Below are 13,456 nucleotides of genomic sequence, written 5' to 3' on the forward strand. Positions count from 1 at the left end.
TGATGGAGGGTTAACTCGATCACTTCCAGACACAGATTGGCCCGCAGGGAGCGAAGCATAACTTGGTTTGCCCATCAATCCTCCATCTGTCATAGTTTAGGTCACAACTGTCATCCAGTTAGTAATGCCATTGTCAAAGCTCGTCCCATTCAGGAGTGTGATGCGGCGTGCGGTATCTCTCCTCACAAAAGGAAGTCCAATTTTTTTTTTCCTTCTGCGTTGCTTATCTGATGTTCCCAGAAATTTCATTTGATTGTAATTTTGATATGTGTAGTGCTTTTTCGTTTTTTATTTATTTATTTTTTTTCTGAGCCTGGCATACTTGGCAAGCCTGTTTGACCAGGTTACCAAATCCCTTTAACACTAAATTCCAAATAAACCAAGTCTTATTGGCTTTGAATGGATAATGTGGGATAATGCAGTCGCTCACAGGCTGTAAGCCACAAGGCCGAGACTTTATTAAAGGTGAATGACATTCATGCTGCGACTAGCGTTAGCGTGCTAATTGTGAAGACTGTAATTAGCCTTGTATCGCAAGGTTAGCGGCCTAGAGAAGCGGCGCTCATTCTCTTGCGCAATGTCAAACGCGCGCGGTGGGGAAAATGCTAATCTGTTGTTTGGCTATTGTGCTTGCAGACCTTGGAGGAGATGAGAGTGAACCTGGAGAGGCAGAAGGGCTGAGAGAGAAACAATGATGGAGAGACAAAGAGTGAACTGTGGCAGGACCGAGGAGGAGAAGGTGAGCAGCGGTGGAGTGGAGGATGAGAAAAGAATATGCAGGAAATAAACGTCAAGGAAAGATTTTAAAATACATATTTATTTTTTATAACGGAGCTTGCAGGAGTGGAAATTACAGGAAATTAACACTACTTTATACATGTACTGTTGAAGTCTGGATTATTAGCCCCCTCACTGTAAAAAATGGCCGTGATTTCAACAGTAAAAAGCTGTAAATATGCTACAGTAAAACTCCGTAACCTGGTTAACAGTATGTTTCCTTAATATATATGGTGAATTACCCTTCATGGGAATTCCCTTCATGGCACATCACTTTTTATGCTTTTTTGACATTAATATGGATCTTTTTAGTTGTTTCCCCATCAGTTATGTAGATTAGAGATTTATGTTACGTCTAATGTTGATAAACAATGTTTATTTCATGACTTTCATTTTTTGCGTGTTACCATACTGGTGTTTAGTAGCTGTGTGGATGACACTGAGCACCTTCTATAAACAGATAAGCTATTCTGCTCGTGGGAAAAGTTTTTTGTGATGAGCATTGGTTCATTATGTAACTTTCTTATCACCACCTGCATATGGCTGTGTTAACGTGTCTATATGTGTAACAAAAGATGTGTACTGTAGATGTTGGTTATTTAAAATACAGACATATTACATAAATAAATGAAATACCGTAGTTTACTGTAAACAACTGTTTTAACAGTACTGCAGTTTAACATAGAGATTTTCTTTAACACATTTCTAAACACATCAGTTTTAATAAATCAATTCTAATAACTGATTCATTTTGTCTTTGCAATGATGACAGCACATAATATTTTACTAGATATTTTTAATATGCTATTATTTAGCTTAACATTTAATTTAAAGGCGCAACTAGGTTAATTAGGGTAATTAGGCATGCCATTGTTAAATGATGGTTTGTTCTGTAGACAGTCAAAAAATATTGACCATAAAATGTTTTTAAAAAAATTTAAAACTACTTTTAAACTCGCCGAAATAAAACAAATAAGACTTTCTCCAGAAGAAAAAATATTTTCAGACATGCTGTGAAAAAATGCCTTGCTCTGTTAAACATCATTTGGGAAATATTTAAAAAAGAACAAAAATTCACAGGAGGACTAGTAATGTTGACTTCAGCTGTATGTGTGCAAATGTATATTTACTCTCCCTTATACTGCATTTTTTTTTAAATATCAAACATTTCACATCCATCAATGACCAAAAAGAACAAAAAATAAATAAATAAATAAAACTTTTGGTAACACTACTTAAAGCGGGTGTTAATAAGACTGTCTTGACACCTTAATAATCATTACATGACACACGTCATGAATGTGACTGAGATTTATGCATGCATATGACGGCTGTTATTAACTGTCAATTGTGATGACATTCCAGCAGGCACAGGGCGTTAACATGACATCAGATTTACATTGTGTTTTGTTTTTTAAATGAAAATCTAGTTGACGTCAAAACCCAACATCAGGCTGATGTCAATGTCCTACCTAAAATCTATCAAATATCAACGTCTAATGATGTTACAGCTGGACGTTGTGTGGATGTTACCACTATGACGTCTATCAGATGTTGGATTTTGGTTGCCATACAGTAGCTGTCAAATAAATGTCAGTATTTGACGTCAATATAACATTTGTTTAAGTTGTCGGCTTGGCGTTGGATTACTTTCCAACACAACCTAAAATCAACCAAATATAAAGTCATATGACATCGTTATTGGACATCAAATTAATGTTGTCCTTAGACGCTGGCTAAACATTGAGTTTTGGTCACCTGACATCACAAACTAAATCTAACCTAATCTTAACGTCTTATGAGGTTGTGTGCCTTCTGGGATTGTTTGAGATGTCTTTGTTACAACAACTCCTTGTCATGAAAACTTTATCATGAGACAGTATCAATACAACAAAACCTGTTATAAATCTGTCATAAACATGATTGTCTCGAGGCTGTTATAATTGTATCATATATCATGTTACAATTGTAACACTTTATTTTGATGGTCAATTTGAGTATTAGTAGACTGTCTGCTTAATATCTGACTTTAAGAAACTTTATGTCAACTTACACTAACCCTAACCCCAACCTAACAGTTTACTTATAATCTAATGAGAATTAGATGCCATGTAACTTAATTCCAACAAACAGACCATCAAAATAAAGTGTGACCATATTTTTTAAATCACTTTTTTCAGTGGGACAAAATGATATCAAATTAATATCAAACCAACAGATTTTCATTATTCATGCATATAATAAGCTTTTCCTTTGTAAGTTGGAAGAGTTAAGAGTATAAACGACAACACCGTTAACCCAATCCCCATTCACATGGATCTGTGAAAAATTACTAAATTAATTAAAATCTGTAAACTTAAAAATATTCTTGGTTGTTATAACTCAACATTAGGTTGAATATAGGCAACGCCAACCACTGTGTTATAAAATGTAAATTAAATTTGATTGAAAAAATTAACCCATTAACCTAAATATAACATTGAGTTTGTCTACATTTTCGGGCTCTGCGATTGGGGAAAATGTCTAATTGCGTTTTTTTTTTTTTTTTTTTGACAGATATTGCGATTTGGATTTGCATTTTTAATTTTGTAATCAAGCTTCAGCTCCATAATCTGTATCATAGCTTCTTACTGCTAAAATGCAGTGAGCGTTAGTTAATAAAGGAACTGTAAAGATATTAACTCACTTAAAGAATTATTCAAATTTGTTTTTAAATATTCAGAAATTGACCACCCAATTTTTATTATTATACAAACAAAAAAAATAAAATTATAAAAATACACTCAGCAAACTAATATGGCTGATAAGAGCCTTTCTGTAGCTTATATTGTCTAAAACAAAATAATTATCACAGATGCTTCACAAAATATTATGATGTTAAACGCACAGCTCTGCTCCAAAATGGCTATAATAGGTGTGAGATGTAAGTGAATATCTACTATCCTGCATTTAGATAAGTTTTTTTTTTCATCTTTCTTTGGTCACTGCAATAAAAGGCACCATGTCTTCAGTGAGTGCATTATGGCATTAGTTATCTCCTGGGTAAGGTTGCACCAGCTGTTTGTAAGTCCTTTCTTAAACTGAAAGGTAAAGTTCAAACTATTGTAACTAATAGCTAGTTTGTAACTAAATTTGTTTATCCAAGTAATATCCAAGAAGAGGCATTTAAATAGTTAAACTGCTTTAAAATTCTGCAACTAATGCATCTATATATAACTGTTCTATGAAAATGAAATGGCAAATTATATTTGAATAGTACATTACAGTCGGTCACTACAGACGACGCACACACCTGCATCGCGAACTGTGAATGCACGTGAGCAGCACATGAAGTTATCAAAACATTAAACTTTAATTTTTTGTGACTTTGAAACCAAAATATTCCCATATTCCTAATGTCCTGTTTTTCTTTGATATTAATTTAATTATTATTAATGCTTCTGAAGCGGCAGACGCCATCATCCGCTCTTTCCTGTTTGTTTGGGTTTTTTGTGGGTGTTCCACATAGTTTGGTTGCGCAATTCTGATTGGGCAGAACGAACGTTTGCTCACTCAATTGGCTAGTAAGTCATGCATGCATTTGCTCTGGGCGGTGGAAATTAAATATTGAATACATAATTCATATAGCAGCCTCTTGCGATTAGCCAACCGCCACATTTCAAATCGCGATTGTGATTCAGTTTTGATTAATTGCACAGCCCTATTATATTTGACGCAACGTTGGGTCGTTTGCATTCTTTTAGTTTACGCAGACACAATAATGGCATCATTATCAAAAATGTTCACATTTTCAAAGACATTTTAAAAACTTTGCATGTACAGACAACAAAAAAAAAACTGTCAGGCAAGAATGCACTTTTGTGTTGCAAGAAAAGTTAGATATAGTTAAAAGATATAAAGATATAGTTTTGAAACTAAATGAATGCGAGTAAATAACCTTTACTAGAACTATTTCTTTAAAAAGAGTCAATATAATTACAGATTTTCCTTGAATTAAAATAAAAGAAACACGAAAAAGCACAGAAAATCTGACAGAATGCTCAAACCTTTTTCCTTCGCTTCCTTTCAGAGTCTCTTTTTCTTTGTACGTTTTTTTTTTTTGTCTCGTCCCTCAGAACTTTTGAGTTGTGTGTGATTAAGCGCTGGACTCCACACAATAGAAAACATCTCCTTCCAATGTCATGACTGTGAAAGAATGCTTTGTTTCCAATGTTCCCTCTTTACGATAAAAGGGTTTGTGAAATATTATATTGTGAAGGATACTATGCCTTTTCCTGCGTTTCACGTTTGCCTTGACAGTCCTGTAGATGAAATAAAGTAGGCTATGGACCCATCTTTGAAATTGGACCCAAGTGGTTAGGAGAGCAGGATATGATTTAGAGAATCAGTTTTTACCCTGCAAAAAATGCTTTACTTAGATTTTTTGACTAAATTTAAGCCCAAATATCTAAAAAGTTTTAAATTAAGAAGCATTGTCTAGACCAGGGGCTCCCAAACTTTTCAGCGCTACCCCAAAATAACAATCCCAGCGTGATTAACCCTTACATTTCTTGTAGATGGTTATAAATATACAAATGTTGCACACACAACAATAGGCCTATATAAACACGAGCATATTGACAACACAAAAAAGTGCAACAGTCTAACAACTGTAGGTCATAATTTATATAGTCATTAATATAATTTGTTTAATTTCATATTAACCTCACCTCACCTAATGAGACCGGTGGGCAAAATGTTCTTAGCACAAGTCTATTCTTAGTTTAACTTTGGAGGACTCCACTCGGAGATCGTTCTCAATGTTCAGTTGTGGCCTGTGTGTGTTTTTAATGTATTTGATTTCCATAAAAGTGTTAGAGTTTAACTTGTTGTTAACATACCTGCCATCACTCCCATTTTCCCGGGAGTCTCCTGTATTTCAGACTAATCTCCCGTATTGTTCCGTTCCATGACCTTGTTCCATGTCTTTTGTAAATGTCCTAGTTTAAATATGTCAAAACGGAGTTTTGTAATTTAGTAATATGCATTTCTAAGAACTTTATAGGCGATTTTTCTCAATATTTAATATTTTATGAACCCTCAAATTCTAGATTTTCAAATAGTTGTATCTTGACCAAATATTGCAAATAGCACATGAATGGAAAGAATGTTTATTCAGTTATTTATGCATAAATATCAGAAAATTTACTCTTTTGACTCTGGTTTTGTGGTCCATGGTCACATTTTGACAACCTTTTATGCATGTTTTCATTTACACAATGATGCTTTGGGGCCATAAAAAGTAAAATTTGTGTTATCTCTCTGTTAACTTTTAAATAGGGTAAAAAAATAAATATCCTAGAAGTTAAATAAAAAAGGTAGACCTATTCCTGACTTTTAACATTTATTCATTTATACATTTTCCTTCGGCTTAGTCCCTTTATTTATCGGGGCTCACCACAGCGGAATGAAACACCAAAGATTTCGGCATTAGTTTCACACAGCGGATGCCCTTCCATCTGCAACCCAGTACTGGAAAACACCCATACACACTCAGATTCACAAATTTGTTTATTCAATTCACCTATAGCGCATGTCTTTGTACTGTGGGGGCAACCGGTGCAACGGGAGGAAACAAACATGAAAACTCCACACAGAAATGCCAACTGACACAGCTGGGACTCGAACCAGCACCTTCTTGCTGTGAGACAACAGTGCTTGAAATACTTGCTTCAAAAATGTGTATTTATTTCATATTTGAGTTCATAGAGCACCTGCTGTTGAATCATATCCAAAAAAAAACCTGTCAAACTCAATGCAGTTCAAACACTGTCTGTCATTTAGTCGTCAACCTCTCTGCTTTCCTTCGAGATGCGATGAAATCTTCCAGAAATACCAGCAGCCTGAAGATCGATGTGACTGTCTGCTCAACTCATCACTGTCTGCGTTGTCAGATTGTGACTGTCTAAAACAAGTACAAACTATCAATCAAAAAAAAACTCCATATGTTTCTCAACCATGTTCCTGGAGGACCCCCAACACTGCATGTTTTCTCATTAGTCTCTGCTAATGAGCTGATTATTTGAATCAGGTGTGTTTGGTTAAGGAGGCATGGAAAATGTGCAGAGCTGGTGGTCCTCCAGGAATGTGGTTGAGAAACACTGGTATTCATTGATTGTAAATCAATTTCTAACCAATGGCGTCTAATACTATATAGGTACATACCCTTTGTTTTTAGTTCACTGAGACAGCTGTCAGAGAGATGTTATGCCACACTATTTTTTAAGACTTTGTTTTTTCTTTTATATTAGTTCGCCATTATCAATTTCTGCTGGTCGTTTTAAGTGAGACAACCTCTATTTTTGCTAAATGGCAGTCTGGCAAGATTTGAACTCATGAAACCAGCACCTTTTAGCTGAAAATTGTGTGTAAAGAGGGTTTTCGCGGACGACAAGACAGCGCGAGCGAGTGAGTGACTGTATTTAAGTGAGCAGCCGACGAGTGCTGGTCGAGGTGAGAGTGGTCCGTAATTGTAGTGATTATAGCCTTTGCTTCCTCTTCACCCACTGATGCCTACAGTTACCTTCAAAGACTGAGATAGACACCCCATTACGACCCTATTCTCTCAACATTATCTCTCTTACACACAAACAGTCGCCGTCTCATGCACACACACTCCACAGCAATGCTCTGCAAGTTGTGTACAGCAGCTAATAGAACTACTCTCTATTTGTTAGAGAGAGAAATGGCAGTAATCAAGTAATCACGAGTTACTCGGCTGTGTCTAAAATGCTGTTTTGAGTAGGTGTAGTTCTGCTTTTGAATGAGTAATTAATTTCTGTGTGAGCATTATGGAAGTATAATGTTGTATGAGTATAATTCGAGTCTACTATACGCTATCTTTGGCTATATTATCAGCCAGTGTTGCAAACTTGTGCACAGAATTTCATTCATTCATCCTTCCACTTAGTCCCTTTATTCATCAGGGGTCGCCACAGTGGGATGAACCATCAACTCATTCATTCATTTTCCTTCGGCTTAGTCCCTTTAATCATCTGGGGTCTCCACAGTGTAATGAACCGCCAACTCATTCATTCATTTACCTTCTGCTTAGTCCCTTTATTCATTTGGTGTCGCCACAGTGGAATGAACCACCAACTTATTCATTTATTTTCCTTGTGCTTTGACCTCTTATTCATTTGCTGTCTCCACAGCGGAATGAACCGCCAACTAATTCATTCATTTTACTTCTTAGTTTCTTTATTCATCAGGGGTTGCCACAGCAGAATGAACCGGCAACTTATTCATTTATTTTCCTTTTGCTTAGTCTCTTTATTCATCAGGGGTCGCCACAGTGGAATAAACCACCAACTTATTCATTCATTTTCCTTCTGCTTAGTCCCTTTATTCATTAGATGTTGCCACAGCGGGATGAACCGCCAACTCATTCATTAATTTTCCGTCCGCTTAGTCTCTTTATTCATCTAGGGTTGCCACAATGGAATGAACCTCCAACTCATTCATTCATTTTTCTTTTCGCGAAAACAAAAACTGCAAAAAAAAAAAAAAAAACATAGCTGGAACATATTTGGTGCCCTCCAAAAATGTATATTGGAGTATGTTTTCAGAATGAGCCTGGGTTGGTAAAATGTGTGTAAAAATAGGTGGACCTGTGTTGCCTGAATAGTTGGTCGGGACCTATAAAGTGGAGATTAAGCGGAAGGAAAATGAATGAATATTGACACAAGCTCATTGTGACAATGTGCCCAGGGATACATTTCTGAGAATCGAGATTTATTTGTTTCAGGGTACATAATGGCTGCTTTTTGTATGTAAAACGAATGCTACAGGGCTTACTTCTGTATAGATGACACTGCGGCCTCTTTCACAAACTAATTTCGAGAGGAGCACATGACATGATTGAGCATGGCTGGTTTCTCCAGTAATAATCCAATCAGATAGATCCAAGCTTACAATAAATAGACTGATTTTACCTTACTGCCTCATCTTCGTTTTGGAAGAATCCACCCTTCCACCCCATCTCCCCTTTTTCCTCCATTTTCTAAGGGGAGCTCTTGAGACCTACCTCATCCCGGACCCCCTTTATAGGCTTATTGACCAGGGGGGAGCCTTGGGCTAAAATATTCCGAGCTCAGGGTTCTCTCCCGGGACAGCATGCCTGCTATTAATGCTAAGCATATCTAAGTGTGAACTCTTGAAATGGCATGGGTGAGAAAACGTCTCCCAGTGACGTATTTAAGATTGTCAAAAATGTGACCTCTAGTGGGTTTCTGAAAACAAATGCTGAAAGAAAACTTAGTTCAGGGTACATATTTCTCAGTTCTCAAATGTAGCACTGGGCACATATTTTCAATGAACCTGGATTTGGAATTTTTTTTCACACCCAGTGGAAATGCATACAAAAATGATTTATATAATAATTTATATGAATGAGTCACCATTTTTGGCAAGATTTAAAATAATCCTGAATTACCATGAAATGATCATGGAAACAACACATTTTAATATAAAAGCATTCACTCTTAAAAATTGGTGGGTTGTTTCAACTCCAAATTGAAACAAATATGGACAAACCATTGAGTTAGAAAATGTAATAAAAAATATCATATCGTAGACAGTACGATTTGACTATATTTGACCCAAGTTTGGGTTGAAAAAACCCAGTATTTTTTGTGTGCTGCAAATCTGTGCAAATGCATATAAGATTCATATGAATTGGATAGGACACCTCTAAGTTAGAAAATGGACAGGACCACTTTTAAAAAATGCTGGGTCAAATATAAACAAATTATACTGTCAGGTATTTTTAAATTTAATTTCCTAATTGAATGGGTCATTAAAATAAAATATTCATTCATTCATTTATTTTCTTTTCAGCTTAGTTCCTTTTTTAATCAGGGGTCGCCACAGTGGAATGAACTGCCAACTTATCCAGCATATGTTATGCAAAGTGGTGCCCTACCAGTTGCAACCCATGGCAAACATCCATACACACTCATTCACACACATAAACTATGGGCAATTTAGCTTAAATTTAGTTTAATGGACTTACGGGGGAAACCGGAGCACCCGGAGGAAACCCACACCAACATGAGGAGAACATGCAAACTCCACACAGAAAAAAAATATCAGTTGTTGGGTTTGTCCTTATGAGTTTTTGGTTGATACGAGCCAGAATGTTTAGAGTGCAACAATCATTGATCTTACATCATTGTGCATAAATTCAGTGTTTGTTTTCTATCAGATGGACCTGATTGGACATGTCTCTCTCTCTGTGCAGTGTGTGAGATGCGAGACTTGTGCTCTGCTCTCGCGAGGTGTTTAATAGGAGGGACAGCACTGAATCAGTCAGCGGCTCCAGCTAATTACTCGCGCCTTCAAGTTAATTAACTGCGAGCAAGGAGCAGCGGGGAGGGAGGACTAATTAAGCAGTGCTTAAAAATCACAGGATGAAACAGCATTATTCTGACCCGACTTTTTAAAAAAGAAAAAAAAAAAAAAAGGTCTGGAATTGTTTTGTCGCAGGCGAGACACTGAAAATCAGAGAAATTCAATGTCGACAATATTCGTGGCAGTCGGCAGATATGGCATTGCAGGATTTTATTTGTATTTTTTCTGCACTAGACAAATAACTTTTATGACAACTGAATGTGTTTTGTGAAATTTTTAATTGAACTTACAAAAAATAAAAGACACATCCTTGGCAATGTTAGCATTGTAATGTCCGTGACAGGTTTTGTTGGCTTATGAGAATCTGTAAAAACTGAACAAAACATCTTTTGGCATGACAGTTGTCCAGTTTAATCCAGTGTGTATGAGAGAGTGATAGAACATGTCAGCTTGACACATGGAAAGGATTTTCTAATTTTCAACTCAGGTAAATACCAGTATCCTGATTTTTTCCCCCCAGTGCTGAGTCTCTATTCTGCTGAATGACAGAGAGCTTTCTCTGTGTGTCTCTGTGTGTGTGAGTGTGTGTGTGTGTGTGTTTGTCTGCTGCGACAGCACTGACACACACTATGTTTTGTTCTCTTTATTGGAGAGCAGGCTCTGGTTCTAATGCCTGCTGGAAACTTGTATAGAACTGCCTGCGTAATCCATTCTGTAGGAGGAAAACATCCCGGCCTTTCTCTGCCTTTGTTTAGTCCTTTTTCAGCAGAACCATCCACCTATTGTGCTAAGGCAATACAGAGACACACGATATTTGTCAGCATGTTGTCTGGTCACATTTGTTGCTTTTTATTATTTTGTACATCTGTACACAATTAATATATGTGAAACCATTCTATTGCTTGTCAAAATAGTCTGCTCACCAAGGCTGCATTTATTTGATCAAAAACGAAGTAAAACCATTACAATTTTAAACGATTGTTTATTTTCATGTCTTTTAAGTAATTTATTTTATGTTATGGAAAAGCTGAATTTTCAGCATTATTATTACTGTATTTTGCATCCAAAAATTATTCCGATGTGCTGTTAATAGATGTAGATAAATAATAACAATAATAATAATAATAGTAATCATAATAATCCTTCAGCTTAGTCCATTATTTATCAGGGGTCACCACAGTGGAATGAACCGCCAACTATTCCAGCATATTTTTTACGCAGCGGATGCCCTTTCCATCTGCAGTACAGTACTATAATAATAATAATAAATAATAATAATAATAATAATACAAATATTTAATGATAATAATAATAATAGTATTAATTCAATTCAATTCACCTTTATTTGTATAGGGCTTTTACAATGTAAATTATACTATTACTATTATTAACATAATAATTATTATTGTTAATATATTAATAGTATATCCCCTGTCAACCATTAATTTAATAATATATTAATATTATTATTATTATTATTATTATTATTGATGTTGTTGTGGTTATTATATTATTAATAAAAATAATAGTGTTATTAATATAACAGTAATTATTATTGTTATTATACTAATAGTGATGATGATAATAATAATAATAATACATTTAATTATAATAATAGTGTTATTAATATAACAATAATATTTATTGTTATTATGTTAATAGTGATGATGATGATAATAATAATGATAATAATAATAATAATATAACAATAATTATTATAGTTATTATAATAATAGTAATAATATTAACAACAGCAACAATAATAACATTCATTTATTCATTTTCTTTTCGGCTTAATCCCTTTATTAAACTGGGGTCGCCACAGCGGAATGAACCGCCAACTCATCCAGCAAGTTTCCACGCAGCGAATGCCCTTCCAGCCGCAACCCATCTGGGAAAGATCCACACATACACACACACACACACTACGGACAATTTAGCTCACCCAATTCACCTGTACCGCATGTCTTTGGACTATGGGCGAAACCGGAGCACCCGGAGGAAACCCACGCGAACGCAGGGAGAACATGCAAAAAGCGACCTTCTTGCTGTGAGGCAAACGTGCTACCCACTGCGCCACTGCGTCGCCACAATAATAACAATAATAAAATTAATAATAATTCTTTGGCTCAGTCCCTTATTTATCAGGGGTCGCCACAGCAGAATTAACTGCCAACTATTCCAGCACGTTTTACGCAGCAGATGCCCTTCCTGCCGCAATACAGTAGGAAAAAAAATTATAATAATGGTATTACTATTAGTATTATTCATTCATTCATTTTCTGTCCCTTCATTAGTCCATGGTCGCCACAGCAGAATGAACTGCCAACTTATCTGACACGTTTTACGCAGCAGATGCCCTTCCAGCTGCAACCCATCACTGGGAAACAATAGTAATAGTATTGTTATTGTTATATTCTAATTGTTACTATATTATTATTTTTTATCATCATAATGTTGAAAACTTTTATTGTTGTGCCATATATGTTAAAATTGGGATAGTTTGTAAATTTGTTGATTAATAGAAAGTTTAATAGAAATATTTTTGAATATTTTAAAAGTTTAAATCTTTACTGCTACAATTACCACTAAACAAAAGTATTAATTTAAGTTATAGAATAGAAATATCTTACACTACTATTTAAACTTCTGAAGTTCATAGTTTTCACACACACAAACTGCCTGTGCAAAAATAGTGTGTGCAACCAACATACATTTTTGTACAGAGAAAAATATCACAGTGTTGAATAATTTCAGATAACAGATAATGAATTTTTCATCACAAAGATGCTTTAATAAACTGCTATTTCTGAAAATTCTCTGTAATTTAAAATTTTGTTAACTATTGATGGCATTTCTTCCCAATTTAAACAAAAAATGTTGTAAATTTTATGCAATTTTGCACATAAAATTACAAAAAAAAGATGTCATGTATTTAGACATGTTCATGTTATTAGACATGTTATTATTAATTAATTGTCAATTTCTGAAAAAAAAAAACAGTTAAATGTTGAATGACTATTACTATTAATAATGCTATTAGATCTTTATTGTATAAAAAATACATGTTATTTAAAACCACAAATCCAGAAAATCCATAGAAATTGGGAATTTTCGAGTGGTCTGTTATTTTTTCCATAGCAAAGACCACATTCAAATTCAAAAATTCATCTGTTTTTAAATCATTCTGAACGACGATCATTATATTGTGAAATATGCGTCAGCCATCCCATATCAGATGTTTATTTCACACCTAATCGTCATTTGAATCTTCTCTTAAAAATGAACC

The 13,456-nt window shown here is 35.0% G+C and overlaps 1 protein-coding gene across 18 annotated transcripts in view; it reads left to right on the plus strand.

The window, feature by feature from the left end:
• LOC147837491 (uncharacterized) overlaps positions 1-13,456 on the plus strand; it is a 238,757-nt gene that overhangs the window by 127,190 nt on the left and 98,111 nt on the right. For 16 of the 18 annotated variants that reach the window (XR_015476957.1, XR_015476956.1, XR_015476952.1 and 13 more), the window contains one exon: positions 637-739. Coding sequence is in view for 3 of the 18 variants with exons in the window: in XM_087237721.1 (XP_087093847.1) it covers positions 692-739 (48 nt within the window). In the remaining 15 variants the exon portion in view is untranslated. Of the gene's footprint in view, positions 1-636; positions 993-13,456 lie in introns of those variants that run through there. The other 2 variants (XR_015476950.1, XR_015476951.1) reach the window with 1 other exon arrangement.

This window comes from Danio rerio, chromosome 1, assembly GCF_052040795.2.
Source record: "Danio rerio strain M-AB ecotype USA chromosome 1, GRCz13ab, whole genome shotgun sequence".
Lineage (NCBI taxonomy): Eukaryota > Metazoa > Chordata > Actinopteri > Cypriniformes > Danionidae > Danio > Danio rerio.